At 56.5% G+C, this 21,562-nt stretch overlaps 1 protein-coding gene across 12 annotated transcripts in view; it reads left to right on the top strand.

The window, feature by feature from the left end:
• The window catches only part of TMEM94 (transmembrane protein 94), a 35,972-nt gene that overhangs the window by 5,895 nt on the left and 8,515 nt on the right, over positions 1 to 21,562 (top strand). For 2 of the 12 annotated variants that reach the window (XM_043905525.1, XM_043905515.1), the window contains exons 1-11: positions 11,323 to 11,539; positions 17,100 to 17,219; positions 17,938 to 18,065; positions 18,321 to 18,490; positions 18,669 to 18,871; positions 19,237 to 19,388; positions 19,881 to 19,983; positions 20,209 to 20,295; positions 20,555 to 20,671; positions 21,056 to 21,112; positions 21,363 to 21,467. In XM_043905525.1, the coding sequence (XP_043761460.1) occupies positions 11,486 to 11,539; positions 17,100 to 17,219; positions 17,938 to 18,065; positions 18,321 to 18,490; positions 18,669 to 18,871; positions 19,237 to 19,388; positions 19,881 to 19,983; positions 20,209 to 20,295; positions 20,555 to 20,671; positions 21,056 to 21,112; positions 21,363 to 21,467 (1,296 nt within the window). In that variant the 5' untranslated portion in view covers positions 11,323 to 11,485. Of the gene's footprint in view, positions 1 to 5,947; positions 6,027 to 6,388; positions 6,504 to 7,159; positions 7,291 to 11,322; positions 11,540 to 17,099; positions 17,220 to 17,937; positions 18,066 to 18,320; positions 18,491 to 18,668; positions 18,872 to 19,236; positions 19,389 to 19,880; positions 19,984 to 20,208; positions 20,296 to 20,554; positions 20,672 to 21,055; positions 21,113 to 21,362; positions 21,468 to 21,562 lie in introns of those variants that run through there. The other 10 variants (XM_043905520.1, XM_043905518.1, XM_043905517.1 and 7 more) reach the window with 10 other exon arrangements.

Raw genomic sequence — 21,562 nt, 5'->3', positions numbered from 1 at the left:
ATTATTTAGTTGTTCCAGCATGATTTGTTGAAAAGACTGTCTTTTCTCCACTGAGTTGCCTTTGTACCTTTCTCAAAAATCAATCGACCATATTTGTCTGGATCTATTTCTAGACTCTATTACCAGGCCAATACCACACCGTATCGATTAGTGTAGCTTTACAAAACCTTGAAGTCTGGTGGTGAAAATATTCCAGCTTTGTTCCCTTGGGGTAGTCTAATTTGAATGTCTCTTACTATGAGTGGAGCTGAGCATCTTTTCACGGGTAGATGCTCCTGGATTTCTTGATTTCATAGTCTCTTGGAATTAGAAGAGACCATAGGAGGTCATCTCTTTCTTATGTGCTGCCTGATGTACTTAATAGCTCCATAATTTCCCACTGTTGCTTGGATCCCTCTGGTGATGCGGAGCCCATTACCCATCAGGGTAGCCTCTTCCATTTTTTAAAGGCAATTCTAAGTATGTAATGAAATTGCTCGAGAGTTCCCTGGTGGCCCAGTGGTTAGGATTCCAGGCTTTCACTGTCGTGGCCTGGGCTCAATCCCTGGGCGGGAACTGAGAATCCCACAAGCCTTGTGGCCAAAAAACAAAAAAGAAGAAAAGATATTGTTGATATTAAGTCCCAGTCTGCCTCCCTGTAGCTTCCTCACCTTAGCCTAGGCCCTGTCATTGGAGCCTCCCAGAGTAAGCCTGGCCCTTCTTTCCCCTGGCAGCCATCATGCCCTTCTAGCCCTGCTCAGACCTGACATGTTTTTGGTATGTCTCCTGGCTAAGTGTGTTCACGTCCTTCCACTATTTCTCATGTCATAGATTCTCCAACCTGGCTGTTTCTGTCTGGAAACCTTCCACTTTTGTCAGTGTCCTTCTCAGTGTATGATGCACAAATGAACAAATTATTTCACGCATGCTCTGAAATGTACAAGAAGGAGACTTACTTTTCTTTTTTGGGGGACTTAGCATGTCTATTGTTATCGTTGTTCAGTCTCTTAAGTCATGTCTGACTCTTCACAACCCCATGAACTGCAGCACACCAAGCTTCCCTGTCCTTCATAATCTTCCAGAGTTTGCTCAAACTCATGTCCATTGAGTTGGTGATACCATCCAACCATCTCATCCTCTGTTGCCTTTTTCTCTTCTTGCCCTCAGTCTTTCCCAGTATCAGGGTCTTTTCCACTGAGTTGGCTCTTCTCATTGGGTGGCCAAAGTACTGGAGTTTCAGCTTTAGCATCAGTCCTTCCAATGAGTATTTAGGGTTGATTTCTTTTAAGATTGACTGGTTTGATCTCCTTGCTGTCCAAGGTACTCTCAAGAGTCTTCTCCAGCACCACAGTTTGAAAGCATCAGTTCTTTGACCTCAATATGAATGAACTCTGGGTGGCCATGCCATTTATTTTGAAACTGCTTCCCAGGTGGCGCTAGTGGTAAAGAACTTGCCTGCTGGTGCAGGAGGTTCTATCCCTGCGTTGGGAAGATCCCCTGGAGGAGGGCATGGCAACCCACTCCAGTAATCTTGCCTGGAGAATCCCATCTTCCCAGGGAGAGGCCTGGCGGGCTGCGGTCCGTGGGGTCACAAAGAGTCAGACACGGCTGAAACAACTTAGCACGCAAGTCATTTGTAGTAGTTTTATACAGTAGTTTTTTAAAATTTTTAATTAATTTATTTTTAATTGAAGGACAATTGCTTTACAGTGTTTTATACAGTAGTGTTTTAAATTTCTTTTTATTTTTAACTGAAGAATAATTGCTCTACAATGTTTTATAGAGTAGTTTTGAACCAAGGGACAGGAATTGATATCGACTCTCTTAGAGTTGAGTTGTATCTATTACATTTGGCCCATCATTTCTGCCTGTTGAGATCTTCTTGGAGCCTGGCTTTGATCTCCTTTCCAGGCTTGTGCTACCCAAGAATTGGATTAGCATACCGTCTGTTTCCTCACCCAAGTCACTGATAAAACTACTGACTGGGATGCCACCAAGGATGGAACTCTGAGACTTGTGATTAAAAGCCTCCCTCCCTCCCGCACCAGTCAGCACACTTTGGGCACAGCTGTTGAGCTAAAGTCCACCAAACTGTGTTTTTTGATGTGTTGGGTGTGCCTAGAATGCCACCGTAGCTCACAGAAAGATACGGACAGCTAGCTCCTCAGCCAGTCCTCAACCTGAACGTTGGGTACCCACTTAAGCTCTCTTTTTAAAAAAGAGAAACGTTTATTTACCTCTGGCCGTGCTGGTCTCCGCTGCTGTGTGCGGGCCTTTCTGTTTCCTTCTCCAGGTGCGGTGCCTGGGTTTCTCGCTGCGGGGGCTTTTCCTGTTGTGCAGCACGGGCTCTAGGCGCACGAGTTTCCTTAGTTGCCCTGAGACATGCGGGATCTTCCCGCACCAGGGACTGAACCCATGTCCCCTGCATCGTCAGGAGGAATCTTATCCACTGGACTGCCAGGGAAGCCCCCATCGCTTACTTAGCTCTTCTTGATGCTGGTTCTGAGCCTGGCAACAGGATACATCCACCACTTCATTCTCATTGCCGCCTTTGTTGAGACACTCGTCACGCTGAACCAGGGTGACTGTCTACTGCCTGTAATTTCTTTCCCTTTCTCCTCTGATCCATTCTCTACCCTCTTAAAACCCCGAGACCTACTCAGAAACCTCCAGTGACTCCTCAGGGTGCCTTTGTTGCAAGGGTTACCGATTTCCCTGTCCTGCATGGTCCTTCATTTATTTCTTCACTCTGACCTACTCAGACCTTCTGCTCTAACCAAATAGGTCAGATTGCCATCTTTCAAAAAGGCTCCTGCATTTCTTCCTCGGTGCCTTGGTTGGACTCGTGACTCTTTGCTTAGGTAACTCTTCCTCCTACGCACCTATGGGCAATTTTCATTTAGCATTTCAAGGCCAACTTGAATTTTAGTTATCTTTTTTTCAGAATAGCCCAAACTGCTGTATTTTAAATCCCTCTAGGGAAGGGACCTCATCTTACACTTCTTTGAAAACAGGACCATTCCTTAGACTTACCAAGTATCTGCCATTGTAACACACTGTCGGCCCTGGATAAATGCTTCATTATCCTTCTCTTTTAGATGGGCCACATCTGGCTTCTGCTAGGCATTTTAAAGATCCGCTGTACCTCAGATTCCACTGTACTTTCTGAGCATCTGCTTTATGGAGGCAACTCTATTTTCATACAATAAAATGTACCTGTTTATCAGGTTGGCCAAAAAGGAAGATGGTGCAAAAAACCTGAACGAATATTTTGGCCAACCAAATAAGTATATAGCTCAAAGAATTTTGACAAATGTGTACATCCCGTAACCACCAGTCACAGTCACAATATTAAACAAAAGATCCCTGTGTCCTTTGTGGTCATTCCCTCTCCCTGACCCCAGGCAACTCCTGATCTGCTTGCTGCCGTGATTGATTAGTTTTGACTGTTCTAAATTTTATATGGGTTTCCCAGGTGGCTCAGTGGTAAAGAATTCACCTGCAATGTAGGAGAGACAGATTCAATCCCTAGGGCTAGAAGATCCCCTGGAGAAGAAAATGGCAACCCATTTCAGTATCCTTGCCTGGGAAATCCCATGGACAGAGGAGCCTTAAGGGCTACAGTCCATAGGGTCGCGAAGAATGAGACACTACTTAATGACTAAACAACAATAGAATTTATGTAAGTTGAATCATACAGTAGGCACTCTTTTGTGAGTGGCTTCTTTCACTCATCAGATGTTTTTGATATTCAGCCACATTGTTGTGTGTATCAGTACTTTATTCTGTTTTGTTGCTGGGTAGAATTCCATTATATGCATTAATCATACCATGTTCATCCATTCACCTGTGAGTGGTTGTTCACTAGCTCAGTCATGTCCGACTCTTTGTGACCCCCATGGACTGCAGCACACCAGGCTTCCCTGTCCATCACCATCTCCCGAGGCTTGCTCAGATTCATGTCCATTGAGTCGATGATGCCATCCAACCATCTTGTCCTCTGTCATCCCCTTATTCTCCTGCCTTCAGCCTTTCCCAGGATCAGGGTCTTCTCTAATGTGTTGGCTCTTGCATCAGGTGGCCAAAGTATTAGAGCTTCAGCATCAGTCCTTCCAATGAATATTCAGGATTGATTTCCTTTAGGATTGACTGGTTTGATCTCCTTGCAGTCCAAGGGACTCTCAAGAGTCTTCTCCAGCACCACAGTTTGAAAGCATCCATTCTTTGGTGCTCAGCCTCCTCTATGGTCCAACTTTCACATCCATACATGACTACTGGAAAAACCATAGCTTTGACTATATGGACCTTTGTTGGCAAAGTAATGTCTCTGCTTTTTAATATGCTATCTAGGTTTGTCATAGCTTTTCTTCCAAGGAGTAAGCATCTTTTAATTTCATGGCTGTAGTCACCATTAGAGGTGATTTTGGAGCCCAAGAAAATAAAATCTGTCACTGTTTCCATTGTTTCCCCATCTATATGTCATGAAGTGATGGGACTGGATGCCATGATCTTAGTTTTTTCAATGTTGAGTGGACATTTGGATTATTCCAGTTTGGGGCTATTTTGAATGAAAGTGCTATGACTATTTGTGAGGGCATATATTTTGATTACCTGGTCATTTAATAAGTGTTTATAATTGGCCCTTGAAGTGTATGAATCCACTTATATATATATTTCTTATGAACCAGAATGCTACATGATCTGTGGTTGGTTGAATCCACAAAGGCAGGACCATAAATTTGGAGGGCTGATTGTAAAGTTACACGTGGACTTTCCAGTACACTCCCAGGGTGAGGTGGTGGTGTCAGAGGTTGGTGCCTCTAACGCCCGCCTTATTCAGCAGTCACCTCTACTTTATCAGAGACTGCCAAAACATTTTCCTAAGTGGTTATACCATGTGATAGTCCCACCGGTAATTTACAAGTTTGTCTCCTCACCAACAGTGTGTACTGTCAGTATTTTTCATTTTAGTCATTCTTATGGATGTGTGTTGGGCTTCCCAGGTGGTGCTAGTGGTGAAGAACCTGTCTGCCAATGCAGGAGACTTAAGAGATGTGGGTTCAATCCCTGGGCCAAGACAATCCCCTGGAAGAGGGCATGGCAGTCCACTCCAGTATTCTTGGCTGGAGAACCCCATGGACAGAGGAGCCTGGCCGGCTACAGTCCGTAGGGTCGCAGAGTTGGACCCTAGTGAAGTGGCTTAGCACGCATGCGTGTATGGGTGTGTATCAATATTAATACTGTGAAATAGGTATCATCACTCCCATTCATTGAACTAGGACCTTGAGGCTCAGAGAGGCAAGTGATTTGCCAAGGTCATTTGGCACTTGACACATGATGGAGCCAGGATTTGAACCCACCGGTGTTTGGCTTTGAAGCCTGTGGGTTTTTTCACAGCGGGCAGAGAGTAGACCTGGCCCTTTAAGGATACAGCTACTGGTTTCAGATCAGGCAGTTAAGGCCGGCTCTCTCCCAGAATCCCATGTATGGAGTGATGGGAACACAGAGACTCACAGAAGAATGTCGTGCTCCTGGCTGCCCTCGGAGCTGCTGCGGTTCCAGCTGGCTGCACGTCATCTCACCCTGGTGGTGTTGGCGGGGAGCTTGAGCAGAATCTCTGCCTGGCTCCTGATGCCTCTCCCTGTGTGGGGACTGCCTCTTCCAGCCCCCGCTGGGATGGGCTGTCATGGGGACCCTGAGCTGTCCTCGTAAACAGGGCCTGGGTGCCCGAGTCAGAGCAGCCTCCGGGAGACGCGCACTCAGCCTCCCCGGATCCCATGTCAGCTGGCTGCCTCTGACCTCCGGGACTGTGAGAGCCCTGCTTGGCAGAGCAGAGGGACGGGCAGACTCAGCCATGCAGGCCGTGAGGGATTGGATGGGATCGTGGGTCGGATTTAGTGCCCACAGCGCCTGGGCCTCCTGCCTGGGGTCCTCTGGACACAGCTTTTTTTTTTTTAATTGTTTCTAGACAGTTCTCCTGGGCTTCTGACCAGCTCCTCTTAACAAGGCTGTGCCATTGGCCCCAAAAGAACTGCCCCAGTCAGCAGGTTAGTTTGCTCTCTCCTCAGCTAATTGGGCTTCCCAGTGGTCAATAACCCGCCTGCCAATGCAGGAGACATAAGAGACGCGGGTTCGATCCCTGGGTGGGGAAGATCCTCTGGAGCAGGTCATGGCAACCCCCTCCAGTATTCTCGCCTGGAAAATCCCATGGACAGAGGAGACTGTCGGGCTACAGTCCATAGAGTTGCAGAGTCAGACATGACTGAAGCAACTTAATTTGCACTCACACAAGCATGCACTCTTTACCCAAACACTGATCTGAAATTATAAAGTGTGTATGGGTGAGGGTCGGGGGTTACATGGGGAGGGAGTAAGAGGTGGGGAGGTGAGACTAATCTTCATATTCCAGATTATTGTCGCCTTGGACCCTTCAGGCTGGGGCACCCACCCAGGTGCCTACTGAGCACTGCCGCATTGACCAGCTGCTGGAGAGGCCCGTGGACGTGTGCGTGTCTGCATACGGGGTGTGTTTCCCACAAGGTGGAGCAAGCATGTCTCTACCCCAGTCATCTCTGCTGCTCTCTCCACCATTTGCCTGTTTATTTCAGTTGTATCTAGGTTCCAGTTTACCTTCACTCTTTTGGGGGAGGGGCATGCAGGATTCCTGGTTCCCTGACCAAGGATGGAACCCACACCCTCTGCAGTGGAAGCGTCTTAAACACTGGGCCACCAGGGAAGTCCCACACCTTCACTTTTAAAGCCAAGGAGGGGCTCCCCTGGCGGTTCAGTGGTTAAGACTCTGTACTTCCGCTGCAGGAGGTGTGGGTTCGATCCTTGGTTGGGGAACTAAGATCCCGCATGCCATGCAGTGCTGCCGAAAATAAAACAAAGAGCTGATGAGCCACAGCTTTTCCTGCTTGCCGAAAGTCAGCAAGTCAAAGAACAAAACGCACATGCCTCCAAAAATGAGGGTTCAAAGAGGGGAAGCTCGCAGCCCTCCAGCATCCCTCCCTCCGTAGCCGTCTCCCTCCTGACTTTGTAAAGCTGCCAGCTGCCAGGACAGGCTGGGGCCCAGTGGCCAGGGCACTGTCTCCCCCACATCCTGCTCGACTGTTGGGGTGATACTCTGGTGTTTCACAGCAGCAGCCCCACGGGACCTCCTTCTTCTTTTTCTCCCCAGATGTCACAGTGACTGACAGAGTCACTGGGGTGCGTACATGTTGCAGAGGAACCTTCCTTTCGGGGGTGACCACCTTCCTCTGGGCATGCCTGCAGTGCCCTGGGCCCATGGACCTGAAGGAGAAGCACGAGGTAGGCCATGACGGTTGCCCTCCTGGGGACTCCTGTCAGTGTGTTTCTGCTGGACTCTCCCGACCTGCGTTTGCCTGGGCGGTCCTCGGGTGGGGGCTTGACGCTGAAAGTGAGGGGTGGTGTGTGTGGCTCTGGGGCTTGGAGCACGTGATCTGATCCCTCGGCGGGGCCATTGACCGGCCGGAATGCGCAGACTGCGGGAGCTGGGACTCAAGGGCGGAGGATGGACCAGTGAACGTGGCCGCATGGGAACCGGTTCCCGATCGGGGTTGGCTCCCAGCCAGCCTCCACTCCTCACCCAGGGCTGTGTATTTTCGCTTGTTTGCCCTCTGCCGGGCTCTGTCCCAACCTGCCGAGCCGTGCTGAGTATTGTCCGGCTCCCTCTCTGTGGTTAGGGAAGAGCTTCCCAGTTAGACTCCAGGCGCAGCTGCTGAACCAGCTGGGGGTGAGCCCCTCACGGGGGTCCAGGCAGCCTCCCCCAGCCTGACGTGGGCAACCCCAGCCTCCACATACACCATCTTTATGCGGAGGTAGATTTGTTGTCGATCCAAGCACCCCTCTCCTGGGACGAAGGTTGCCCTAAAGGAGGTCTTTCCATCTCTGCCTGGACTCCTGTCACACCTTCCTAGCAGGTCCCCCTGTCTCTACTAGGCAGGCAGGGAAAGCTACCCAAAACGCAGAGCTGACCTTTTGTTGTTCCTGCTTAAAAGTCACTGCGTCGCCTGCCGAAACCTTTACTGTGGGGTCCAGAGCCCTCCACACGCCCACTTACGCCCGTTGGCCCAGCATCCCGCGCCTCCTCTGCCTTGGCCTTTACCACTGGTAATTCTCTTTCTGGGGGGTGTGCTATGCAGACTGTGGGATCTTAGTTCCCTGAACAGGGATCAGATCTGTGCCCCCTGCTGTGGAAGCACAGAGTCCTAACCACTGGACTGCCAAGGAAGTCCCATCACTGGTAATTCTGAGCACTTCAGAGTTTGGGCACACACTTCATGTGTAGGCTGTTAACCTAATCCCCTCCTCCCACTTTTTCCTGCCAGACTTCTACTTTTCTTTCATTCAAGACCTGGTTTAGGCGTGACCTTCTCCAGGTACATCCTCATCCCCCCAGAGCCCCTTCTTCCAGCATTCACAGCCCCTCCACCATCGTGCTTGCTATGCCGTGCTGACACCGTCTGTCTGTCCCGCTTTATCTCAGCGTCCCTGGCTCCTAGCATAGAGCCTGACATGTAGCAAGGGCTTGAAGTGAAGTGAAGTGAAGTCGCTCAGTCGTGTCCGACTCTTTGCGACCCCATGGACTGTAGCCTACCAGGCTCCTCCCTCCATGGGGTTCTCCAGGCAAGAGTACTGGAGTGGGTTGCCATTTCCTTCCTCAGGGGATCTTCCCAACTCAGGGATTGAACCGGGGTCTCCTGCATTCCAGGCAGAGGCTTTAACCTCGCAGCCACGTATCATTAGCAAGGGTTTAGTAAATATTTATTGACTTGAACTTAACGATAGTGATCTTCCTGCCAAAGAGATCTTGGGAGGTCTGGGGAAGGAGCCGTGGGTCCACACACTGGAACCTGGCTGACAGCTGATGTGTTCAGCTCTGGGGTTCACGTGCCTCTGGGTGGGCTGTGAAGCAGGCTCATTGACCTGAGCTTAAGGCAGGTGTGTTCAGCTTCCTGCTCACAGAGGCCTCTGGCTGCAGTGCAGGTGTGCATCCTAGCAGGGATTGGCACACAGGCAAAGCTCCACTTGTCCCACCCCAGCCTGGGTGCAAGGCTGTTGCGTACAGTTGCAAGGGCCGTGCACTGCTCAATTCCAGGGAGTGCCCTCCTTCCAAAGGTTACGATGTGGTGATGAGGTGGCCTGCCTGGGTGAGGTTGAATGTCCCCGAAACAGAGGACAGTATCTTCCTCTGGTTCCAGCCTGTGACTGAAACACCCGTTACTGTTGAATCAGGGAAACAGATTTCTGTGGTCCAGGGGCTGGCTTCTCTCTCAAGCCACTTGTTCTCAAAGAACACTTGTGAACCCAGGCTGGATGCCCTTTGTCGGGGAGGGTTCTCCTTCATCCTCTTCTTTTTCTTTCTGGATAGATGTTCTCCTGATCTAGAAAGCACCATGACTGCTATCATCAGTTGTATTCATGGAATGCTCACTGTGGGTTGGTAGAGCTCTAGGCCCCTGGGGGATGGCCTTTGGCTTACAGAGACTCACAGACTAGTCGAGGAATTTATAGGGTAAGCAGCTAAGTAATAGATCTGATGACGTTTCTACTTGAGGTGCCTTGTGAGTTGCGTAAATGTGGGCTTCTGAAGTGGATCCCTGGGGCCTCCAACGGGAGTGGGTGAGCTGACATGCTGGGAGTTGATGGTGAGGTTGCCTGTCGTTGCCTGGCAACTGTTTGACTGTTGCCGGTCGATCCTTTGCATCTCGCCCCCCTCCTGTCCTCAGGGTCCTCCGCAGGCACCTGTCTCCAGCCCGTGGTGGATGTACTGTTGGCAGTGATGGTCTGGGTCTCTCCTTCTCAGATGCAGAAGTTCCCCTTTCTCTTGCCGCAGCGGACAGTGTTGGGAAGGCGGGACCGGACACCAGAGGGCTGTGCTGGAGGCTGTGGAGCACCTGGGTCAGACCCTATGGGCTGTTGCACTGGAGAGACAGTGTTTGCTTAGTTGTGGTTCCCCCAGAGTAGTGTCTTTTTAGAAAGCCAAAGAGGAGTGTGACCTGGGAGCCGGGGCTGGGGGTCAGGAGTCTCCTGGGCCCTTTGCTGAAGCCGCTGCCCGACATCAGAGTGACTGCCTCTGAAGCCAACCCCTCCTCCCCCATCCTCTGGGAGACTTCCTGCCCTTAACACCCAGGGCAGCCCAGGCCCTTCCTTTCCCATCCCCACTCAGCTCTGGGTTTGGCAGGGCCTGGGGTGGGGCCCCCCTGGGGACTGTGCTAGAGAAGAGGGAGGGGAGAGGCTGGCTGCAGAGGAGATGGTGTCGTCTAGGAAGCAGGGCCCTGGAGAGACCGTCTCAGGTCCACCCCGCGCTCCGGTTTTGGACCTGTTAGGCCTTTTCCTCTCCACTGAGGTGTTCCTGCCCCAGCCTCAGGGTGGCCTGGAAGGAGGCAGAGAACTCTCTTGTCCACTCCCAGGGTCTTTTGCCCCCGCTTACCCAGGGGGTCTGTTCTGACAGCTTCCTGTGTGTCAAACTCGGGGTCCTGGAGTGACACCCAGGCCCTGAATGAAGCCCCAGAAGGTCCCCAGCTCCCCCTTTCTTCCGGGGACGAGGCCCGGTGTCCTGTCCCAGCAGCACCTGGGCAGGTGCATCCGCGTGCAGTCGGTGGACGGCCGCTGGCTGAGCCCTGCACTGGCTCTGATGAGTGGCTCTTGGAGCCCCTTCCCCCCCACCCGGTGGGAAGGCGTTTGGTCCATTGCTGGGATCCCCAGAGGCTTCCTTTCAGGGGCTCTTCCCTCTCCCTCTCCGGTCCCCCGGCCTCTGCCCTCCTGGAAGTCCCTGCTCCCTTTTTCTCACTTGTCAGTACTCTCCCCTCCTCTAGGATGTGCTGCTATTAATAACTCTCAAGTCCCCCCTCCCCTCCTTCCTGCAGCTCTAACGGAGGAGAGGGCTGTGGTTGGCGTGGCTCCATGCTGGAGTGTCAGGGATCCCCAGTGGGGCCCCTCACCTCGCCCAGTGACACGGCCCCAGGGAAGGGATTGGGGCAGTGAGAGGCCAGGTCCTCCTTGATGCCGGCAGCTGCCCTCTGGGCTGCGGGCTGACAGCAGCCATTTCCTGCTCAGCCTCTCCACCGGTGGGTGCCTCCCTAGCCCTGGGCTGTATGTCCCCCGCTGCTCACCCCGCAGTGCCTCCCTTGCTGAACGGGCCAAGCCCCCGACATCTGGCAGAGCCCCTGCGAGCTTCCCCCTCTCCACCCCTCCCTCCCCCGCCCCCTCCTGCACCGGCAGCCCGGTCTCCTCCTCCGTCTCCTCCCTCCCTCGATCTGCAGCGTGACCGGGAACAGGCTGAATTAATCAGCAGATTGAAGCTCCACTCCGCTGCTGCCACCGCTGCGCCGGCTCCTCCTCGCTCACACGCACTCCAGCCCTCTCCCCTGTTCTCCTCTGCCCTCCCTCACCCTCTCCGTTTCCCCGTCTCCTCCTTGCCCTCCCCGGGGCGGTGTTGGCAGCCCGGTAGCTGACTCGCTTGTGGCCCAGGTGCTGCCCCATGCTCTTTAAGCGGGCAGAGCTGTGGACGGCCCCTCAGGGCAAAGGCGGCAAAGTGAGTATGCCGGCTGGGCTTGACTGCCCTGTCCCGCCCGCCCGGCTTCCCCGCTTTGTGTTGGAGGCTTTGGGTTAACGGTGGGGTGGAAGGTGGAGGATGGACCTGAGGCAGCCTGGATTACCAGGGAGCGAGGACCATGGACGGAGTCCGGGAGTGGGAACCAGGAAGCCGGTGTGTGGAGGCGCCCACCCAGCCCCTGAGTCGCCCAGGGTCACCCAGAGCAGGACTGGAGCCCGCGCTTCCCCGTGGGGCACCCTCTCACGGCATGCCAGAACCCGGGTCACCACGCACAAGGCTTGGATGCCAGCCCCTCCTCGGGGCCCTGAAGGAGGCATCTCTCGTTGGACCATATGGGTCTTGAGACAGGAGCCACCAGTGCTGGGAGGGGGAAAGGGTCTCTTCCTGGCTCTTGTCTGCAGGAGGTGAGGAATGAGATGGGTGAAAGTGCCCGGTCCGTATGAGGAGGAGGAGGAGGCGCCCCTGCTTAAGGTTTTGAGTTGCTTGTCGGCGGAGTCGATTTGGGTCTGTCTGGCCCAACTCAGATGAGATTCGTGGTGATGCTTGTCATATATCCTGGAGGACAGTGGCCGAATCTCTGCTCCGGTGATTCCGGCATCATGGAGTCCAGCTTTGGGTCCCCTGACTGCTGCAATGGCCAAGAAGGCCGTGACCCAGGGGGCCTGGCAGAGGGTCAGCTGGTTCTGATTAGTGGTTTTCTGCTGTGGCTGAGGCCAGTTCATCATCGGTCCACCTGAGCCTAGGGGACCTTGAGTCCACTTTCTCCCGAAACAGGTCGAACAGGAAGGAAGATGGCTGCTATGCTGAGGGAACCTCAGAGGAGTCCTGACTGATCAGGGGGCAGGGGTTGGGGGTTGCTGAGGGCTTCTGCTTCTGGGCCACCAGAGAAGCCTGACCACGGTGGCCCAGGGCAGCCCAGGTATACTGGCTCTTAAAGCCTCATTAGACTGACCCAGATGCTTAGCTCTGGGCCCTGGGGAGCGGATTCGGTTCTGGAGCAGGTTTCTTGTGGTTCTGATTGGACCAGACAGAGATCTATCTCCACCTGCTGCTCCCTGAACCCCTGGCCTGACCCGTGTCCTCCTTTGGTGATGAAACGGAGAGGGAGTGAGGGGTGTGATGGCAGCCCTCCTGAGCCCGCCCCTGCTGGGGCCTCGGGAGTGGAGGCCAGAAAACCTCAATGTCGGGGAAGAAGCAGGGTCGCCCCTCCCCTCTGGCGTGGAGACCTGGCTGCTCACCCCCGGAGCCTCCTGGAGGTGCCTGGGGGCGGGGAGGAGGAGCATCTGAGCATCCCTCCGGGACAGGTTCTCCTGGCCCTTCTTGGCCTTGGTGGAGAGGAGCAGACCTTAGATGGAGTGTGTGTGACCGGGGCTCTTCTCTCTCACACCAGCCCCAGCCTCGCACCGCACCCGCTGTGGGTGCCCAGGCACACTGGGTGTCCAGCCTCACTCCGTGCTTTTGAGAAGGGCCGCCGTGAACCCTTTCTGAATTGCCTTTGGAAAACCTTCGGTCTTCCACCAATTTCCCCGCTTCAGTTCTCACACCGCCTGTGTGGAAAGCCTCGGGATAAGCAGAGAGGCAGTGGTTTTCCCCACACCCGGGCTCTCCTGCTGGAGACGGGGTTGCCATCAGGCCTCGTGTGCAGCCACAACAGTTGGATTTGCAGGCCGCTGAGGGTCGACTGGAGGGCGGTGTCGGGCCCTGGGGCCTCTGTGTGGGCAGGCGCTTTCCTCAGGAGGCATATAATTACAAGGGCTCATTTTCCCCCTGCTGTGTTGCCTTTAATCGCCAGTCTGGAGTGGGTGCTCCAAACCAGACACAACATGTGGGGGGCTGACTCACGGGGGCTCCACGCTTGCCGCCCTCTGGCCCCTCCTTCCACCCCTGGAGGGGAGCAGACTACAGGTTCCAAGAACCTGGAGGCAGAGGAGGAGCTAAACAATTGCTGGGTGGGGGGCTCAGGGGGTTTGGGGTGCCTGAAATAAGGCAGAGGGTACAGGCCAGCTGCAGGGCAAGCAGAGGGCAGTTGGTGAGTGTCCAGGGTCTAGAGGCACGGCCAGAGGAAGGCTGTGCCCCGGCTGCTCCCTCAGCCTTCCCGAGCCTGGCACCCGTTCTGGCCCGAGCAGCTCTCCGGGTGACTCCGCAGCCCCGTGGGCTTCGTCGGCCCTTGCTTTCTCCCGCCCTTTGGCGCACAGCCTGTCCACCTCTGCCAGCCAGCCCTCCCCTGCCCGCAGGAGGTGTACTCACTTTAGTTTGTGGAGACCTGGCCTAGGCAAGTCCACCCTGGGAACTCGCGCTCCGCTCTGGGAAAGGGAGCTCGGAGGGTTGAGCCTGGGGGAGGACGGGGCGGGGGAGGACGGGGCAGGGGAGGACAGGTGGGCCTCCCAGACTCTCTTCTTCTGGGGTATTCCCCCTCTGGGCCAGCCGCTTGGCCCTGGGCAGGCCCCTGGTCACCCTTTGTTTTTCTGTTCCTCCTTCCCACCCCTGGAGGCTTTCTTGCCTCCAGCCAGAAGTCTAGGCAGAGGTACTGGCCTTACCTGGTACTCCTTTGTTCTGGACCATGGGCTCTTAGCCTGGATCCCTGCCAGAGGGAGGTGTTTACCCTTAAGGGGGTGCCAGCTCCCTGCCCAGAGGCCCATTTCTTCCTGAGCTGAAATAACCTGTTCTTCCCTCTGGGAAGAGGCAGCTCTCATCTCATAATTGCCCAGAGCCTCTGTGGAGAGCAGGGATGGGGGGCATGGAGGTTCAAGCGTAGGAGCTGGGAGGTCTTTGGGCAGGACCCGCTCTGGGGCCCATCCTCACCCCTCAGGCTGAGAGAGCTGGCGACAGGCCTGTGATGCCCGGCCCGCAGCCAGGGGATGCCACCCCCAGGCCATCATTACCTCTAGTGGTGGAGATGTGTAGCTGGTGAGGGGCCAGGCTGCCACAGAGTGGGGTGGATATGGAGACCTGCAGGGAGGAGGAAATCCAGAAACGTTAGTGGACAAAGCCAGGGCAGAAGCCCAGAGGTAGGAGCGGAGAAGCAGGGCCATGAACCTGGGCAGCCGGGGCCCCACTGGCTTAGTGATGCTTGGCCGGGACCCAGTGGATAAACCCAGGCCCTTTCTTGGCGCCCCAGGGTTAGGGCTTCCCTCTGCTTGCTCAGAACTTTCCCTGGTGAAAGCCTGCGTTGGTGCTCTTCAGGTGGCCTTGGGAAAGACTCACTGCTCCCCCAGGCCCTGTCTTTCCTGGGGGCCTTCTTTTCCCCTGGACCCCCGGCTGGGGATCTGTGCCTCAGATCCATCCAGGGTGGGCCTCACCTCCAGCAGTGTTGATTGGGTAGGTCTGGGGTGGGGACCTGGAACTTGCACATTTGTAAAAGCTCCAGGCAATTCTGCCATAGGTCCTGGGTTGGGCTTCCCAGGTGGTGCTAGTGGTAAAGAACCTGCCTGCCAATGCAGGAGAAGCAAAAGATGCGGGTTCTATCCCTGGGTCGGGAAGATCCCCAGGAATAGGAAATGGCAACCCACTCCAGTGTTCTTGCCGGGAGAATTCCATGGACAGAGGAGCCCGGCGGGCTGCAGTCCATCGGGTCACAAAGAGTCAGACACAACTGAGGGGCCGAACACTTTTGACAACCCCGATTAAGGTGTCCTTGATACCAGTGAAGCTACATGTACGTTCGTTCATTCGTTCATTCGGCAAGTATTCACTGAGCCGCTGCCCTGTGCCTGGTGGGAGGGTATGGCCATGGAAGAATTCAGCACCTGTTTTCAAGGAGCTGGCTGGCTGTCTGGTGGGGGAGCCAGACAAGTAAACCCGTGATGACAGTGCTCTGCGGTGCCGCCTGTGAGCCAGGTTGCCCTGGGGTGCCTTTGGAATACAAGCCTCCCCCAGTACGTGCAGCCCTGGGTTTTGGGAAAATTTCCCAGAGCGGGTGGTGTTTGAGCCGAGTCTCGGAGGAGAAGTAAAGAGTTGTCTGGGGCAGGGAGTGTGTTCTTGGCTAGGAAAACACAGGAAGATGCTGGCACATGAGCTTAGGGAGCTGGGCAGGCGGTAGGAGCAGCAGGCGAGGAGGCTGGAGGAGATCCCAGACCACGCTCAGGAGTCTGGGCTGGATTTTAAAGGGAAACAGGGTCAGTTGATCACATGTGCTCTCCCTGGCTGGGATGGAAGGTAGGAACTGGGAGGTGGGAAGGGGAGGCAGGGGTTGGCGGGAAGGCTGGAATGCCTGGGTGAGGTGGTAACTTGCAGGAGGGGTACTGGCTCTGGTGGGGAGAGCTGGGTGGCAATTTCAGGGTTTTGGACGTATCGACTCACAGATACCTACGAAAGAGCTGTGGATCAGTTAAGAAACGGGTCAGAATTTGGGACAGTGGTCAGGCTAGAGGTCAGATTTAGGAGTTGGAAGCTTATTGCTGGCAGGCGAATCTGTGTGGCTGATGTAGCTCTGGAAACGTACACAGTGTTGTGGAGAAGATGTCATAGGAGGGACTGTGGGGTAGGTGGACAGGACAGAGGAGAGAAACCCAGGAAAGGGGGTCTCGGTGGCAGAGGTCAGGCTGTGCGGCCACAGAGGAAAATGTGCCACCAACCACCCCGTCCGTGCCTCGTTCCACCCACCCTCAGAGAGCGGGAGTGTGGGGTGTGGTCGGTCCAGGTCCTTTCCTGGGAGCGGCTGCCTTTTTCTAAGGTTGTGTTCTTCCCGCCATCAGTGTTACAGTAGCTTCCCTTTAATGAGCTGGTGGTAACAGAAGTTGGTGGGGTTTTTCTTCACGTTTTTACTAGGGACAACGTCAAGCTAGTACCTCTAGGTTAGTTCTCTTCTCCCCACTTAGAAAGTGAAAGTCACTCAGTCACGTCGGACTCTTTGCGACCCCATGGGCTGTTCAGTCCATGGAATTCTCCAGTCTAGAATACCAGAGTGGGTAGCCTTTCCCTTCTCCAGGGGATCTTCCTGACCCAGGGATCAAACCGGGTCTCCCAGATTGCAGGCGGATTCTTTACCAGCTGAGCCACCAGGGAAACTCCACCCCCCCACTTAAACAATCCACATTTTCCTTCCGGAGAACCAGGAAAGATGGCCCCAGTGCAGTAAGGGGAGCTGGGCGGTGAGCATGGCCCAAGCGGTACTGGGCTGCTGATGGCAGTGGGCTGGGAGTTGAGTGAAAGGAGAGTTAGAAGACGCTGAGCCTAGAAAGGCTTGTTTCTGGTTCTGTTTTATTTTTTGGCTGTGCTGCGTGGTCTGCGGGATCTTAGTTCCCCGACCAGGGGTCAAGCCTGTGCCGTCTGCCTTGCGAGCGTGGTGTCCTACACTGGACCGCCAGGGAAGTCCCTCTAGTTTTGTGTTAAACTGGGCTTTGAAGAGCGGGGGACTGTGTACCTGAACATCTTTTAGTTCGGTGGGGAACACACTCATGACCCCTACCGCTTGCCAGGGGCTAGTGAAGGAAAGGGAGGGCGAGGCCTTGGGAGGAGGGAGGAAGGTTCTGGGGAGGCGGGAGGGGAGGGGGCCTGGGCCTCCCGTGGGATGCCGAGAGCCGTCCCCTCTCCCCTCCAGGGCGAGCCGCCCTTGGCCCTGGGCCTGTCCACCCGGAAGGCCCTCAGCATTCTGAAGGAGCAGCTGGAGGCAGTGCTGGATGGACACCTGAAGGAGCGGAAGAAATGTCTCACGTGGAAGGTGACGCGTCCTCCCGGGAGCCCAGAGCCTAGCTGGGGTCCTGGTCCGTGCGCGGGTGGGAAAAGAATTTCCAAACACGAGGCAGAACGAGAGGAGAAGAAAGTTTACTAGAGTGGAAGCCGCTGTTAGCACAGCAGGCCAGCTTGAGGGAGAGCCAAACCCTTTCAAAGTGTGGCAGCCAATTTTTATTTCCTCAAGACAGAAAATTCCTACTGGAACGATGGCATTAGGTGATGGGATGCCATAGGGCTGATAATAGGGTGGGTCTTTGATCTAATACGGGGTCAGGGGACTGGCTGGTTTAGATCCAGAGGCTCATGGCACCAGTTGCTATGGGGCTTGGTCAGTTCCAGAGATTTTTATCCTGTGACCCTGGTCCAGAGCTCCACACCCATGGCCGTGGTGTAGGGCTCCACAGTTGGGGTGGCGGAAAAACTCGGGAGGCCCGTTCTCAGGGCCGGGACTCACCCTGTCGTCCTGGGCAGCATGACCTGACCGAGGCATCCCTAAAAATCAGAAAGGAGTCAGGATTCCTTTCAGAGTGACGTCCCGACCCCCAGCCGAGACTGAAGTGAGTTGACGGAGGCAGCCATGGCGGGGGGCGGGATCGGATGGGCTGGGAGGAAGGCAGTCAGATCCTAGCAGGTCAGAGAGTCCCGGCCCCTTCCCTTCTCCAGCTTGTCCCCCAGCCTCTCACTCGCCTGCCCCCTGCCCCCAGGAGATGTGGAGAAACAGCTTCCTGTACCACGGGAACCGCTGCTCCTGTTTCCACTGGCCGGGCGCCTCGCTCATGCTCCTGGCTGTGCTCCTGTTGCTGGCTTGCTGTGGGGGCCAGCCGGCTGGCAGGTACGTGGCCCGTGGCCCTGGGTGGGTGGGGGGTGCTTCTTCCCACCTCTCGCAGCACAGGGTCTGGGCTCGTCCCTCTCCTGCCCCCGTACCCACCCGGGGAGACAGGGAACTGCCCCCCGCGGTCAGAGCCTGGGTCACGTGGGAATCTGCAGTCCCTTGGCCAGCTGCTGTCAGAAGCAGAAAGGGGTGGGGAGGGCAGTGTGGGGCCCTGGTTGGCTGGGCTGCAGAGCCCCCCTGCTCCCCGCTGGCCAGTACCCCCAGGAGCCCCTCCCCTCTTGCTGCCAGCCGCGGGGTGGAGCTGGTGAACGCCTCGGCGCTCTTCCTCCTGCTGCTCCTCAACCTCGTCCTCATTGGGCGGCAAGATCGGCTGAAGCGTCGGGAGGTAGAGCGGAGACTGCGGGGCGTCATTGACCAAATCCAAGGTGAGGGGCCAGGCGGGGCGTGGAGCTGCAGAGGGGCCGGTGCTGGAGTGAGTGGCGTGGGTTGATGCAGGCCTGGGGAAGCGAGCGGAGCAGACCCGGCTCCCGAGGTGCGTGCTGGATCCAGCTGGCGTGTGCGGAGCTCCAGGTGAGGCCGTGTCCCTCTTTCTACCCTCATCAGATGCCCTCAGGGATGGCAAGGAGGTCAAGTGGCCAGATGCCATGTACCCAGACCTCCACATGCCCTTCACACCATCCTGGTCTCTGCACTGGGCCTACAGAGACGGACATCTCGTCAACCTGCCGGTTAGCCTGCTGGTAGAAGGAGACATCATAGCTCTGAGGCCCGGCCAGGAGTCCTTTGCTTCCCTGCGGGGCATCAAGGTAGCTGGGGGCCTCTCTCCTCCCCTGGAAACGCTGTGGGAACGTCCACCCGCGGTGGGGGAGGGTCCCGGGGCTTCATCCTGACGCTTGCTGCCCAGCTCGCGGGTTTCCTGGGAAGCGCTCTAGGAAGAATGGAGAAAAGCTGGAACATCTTTCTCTTCATCCTGTTCTTCCTTCCCTGTGATTCTCAAGTTGCTAGGAAACCCATCCCCCAGGCTCCCCCCTACCCCACTCCAGGTGACTCCTTGCTCACTGATGGTCCTTAACCTGGTGAGATGTCTCTACTTCCCTGCAACAGTGAAGGAAGAGTAGCTTCCCCGGGACCCATTGATTACCCTCCCCCTGCTCCCCTTTGTCTCTGGCAGGACGACGAGCACATTGTCTTGGAGCCGGGAGATCTGTTCCCCCCTTTCTCGCCACCCCCATCCCCCCGGGGAGAAGTGAAGAAAGGGCCGCAAAACCCCCAGCAGCACCGGCTCTTCCGTGTCCTCGAGACCCCCGTGATCGACAACATCAGGTGGGGGTGCTGCACTGTCCCCCAACCTCTCCCCCCAGAGCCTCCCCCCGTGAGCCGGCGATGACGACAGGAAGGAGCCTGGTTCGTACCCAGGCCCCTTAGAGCAGGCACCTGCAGGGCCTTCGCTTTAGCTTCTTGTGAGGATTCTTATTTATTTATTTTCTTCCAGTTTGTTTACTTGGCTGTTTCAGGGCGTAGTTGTGGCTCGCAGGCTCAGTAGGTTCACCTTGTGGCCTTAGTTTCTGCACGGCCTGTGGGATCTTAGTTCCCCGTCCAGGGATCGAACCCACGCCCTCTGCACGGCAGGGTGGGTTGTTAAGGAAGTCCCTTTTCTGAGAATTCTTCGACTGGGTGATTGACCCCCTCTCAGTCTGGACTCTGAAGAGACGGCTTCAGAGATGGCCATGGGCCACAGTGGCCAGGAGGCCATTCTCCCGGGGCCAGGGCCCGGGAGGGGAGGGGGAACTGCAGGATCCAAGGCTGTTTCTGCAGGTGGTGCCTAGACATGGCCCTGTCCCGCCCGGTGACCGCCCTGGACAACGAGAGGTTCACGGTGCAGTCGGTGATGCTGCGCTACGCGGTGCCCGTGGTTCTGGTGGGTGCGGCCGGGCCGCGGTGGGGGCCGCGAGGGGCCAGGGGCTGGGGGACCCTGGGGGCCAGACTCAGGCAAGCCTGTGAGCGCAGACGGGAGGGTCCTGGGGTGAGCCGGCCAGTGCCGGGGGTGGAGGAATGTGAGTGGGCAGAAGATGGGGTGCCTCAGAGCCTGGGTACCCCCTGGGGTCGGGGAGAGTTAAGGCCGCGTCTCTCCTGTCCCCAACAGGCCAGCTTCCTCATCACCAACGCCCTGCGCTTCATGCTGAAGGCCCCGGGTGTCACCACCTGGCAGTACACCCTCCTCCAGCTGCAGGTAAGACCGCCCTCTCCTCTCCTTCCCCAGAGACAGGCCCTCAGGGTGCCCTGACTGCCTCTCCCACCCCCAGCCCAGGGGTCTCCCAGACTTCCTCTTCGGAGTGCCTGCTCTCCTTCCCCGTTTCCTGCCCGCTGCCCCCAGTGATCCTTTTTACTCAGGGAGGGCCCCAGGGCTGGGGAGGGGGCAGCCCTGCCCTCCCTCCTTTTTCCCTCCGCCAGCGACTCTCGGAGCCTCAGCGGGGCTCGCTCTTTTCCAGGTGAATGGCGTCCTGCCCATCCTCCCCCTGCTCTTCCCGGTCCTCTGGGTCCTGGCAACCGCCTGTGGAGAAGCCCGCGTCCTGGCCCAGATGAGCAAGGCCTCCCCCAGCTCCCTGGTCAGTTGTTCCCAGGCCCCGGGGTGGGGGGGGGGGCGTGGGGGACAGTGCAGAAAGAGCCAAAGACAGGAACAGAAAGACAGAGTGGGCTGTGCCCCCAGCAAAGAGGGCAGAAGTGTGGCCACCCCACCTCCTGCCCTGCGGCCCAGCACACGGCCAGCCCTGGGCAGCTCTCCAAGGGCTCCGCCCTCTCTAGCCAGCAGGATCTCCAGACCAGGCCCCAGGGACGGCCGGGTGTCCATCCACCCTTGCTCTCAGCAGACAGGGGTTCCCGGGCTGCCCGGTGTCCTTCACCGAGAGGTGCGAGGCCCCCACCTGCCCGCTCTGAGGCCCTGGGACAGTGGCAGTTTCCTCCCCAAGACTCATGTCCTCTTCTCCATGCAGCTCGCCAAGTTCTCGGAGGACACTCTCAGCAGCTATACGGAAGCCGTGTCCTCTCAGGTACCCTCGCCCGGATGGATGCTGGCCCTGTACCCCCAGCCTGAGCTCCCCCAGGCCCCTTCTGGAACCCCCGGGTGCCCCTGCATTATGGCCTTGAGCTTCCCTCTCAGAGCCCCTCTGGCCCCCGTCCCATGTGGGTAAAGTGTCACTGCTGGGGGCCCACACGCTCCCCGCCCCGGACCGTTTCCTCTGTCGGTCCCCAAGGCCGTCTCCAGGGAAACGTGGCCGAGCGCCTCGTCTCTGCCCCCAGGAGATGCTGCGCTGCATTTGGGGCCACTTCCTGCGGGTGATCCAGGGGACGTCGCCCACTCTGAGCCACAGCTCCAGCCTGCTGCACAGCCTGGGCTCCGTGACGGTGAGGGCGGCCCCGGGGAGGGCCCGGCCTCGGCAGGCGGCTCTGCGGAGCGGCCGGCAGCCTGGGGAACGCCGCGCCCCCTTCCCTGTCGCCAT

The sequence above is a fragment of the Cervus elaphus genome, chromosome 5, assembly GCF_910594005.1.
Source record: "Cervus elaphus chromosome 5, mCerEla1.1, whole genome shotgun sequence".
NCBI classification, from domain to species: Eukaryota; Metazoa; Chordata; class Mammalia; order Artiodactyla; family Cervidae; genus Cervus; species Cervus elaphus.
Note: the sequence above shows the minus strand (reverse complement) of the source record. Positions and strands in the feature narration are given on the sequence as shown.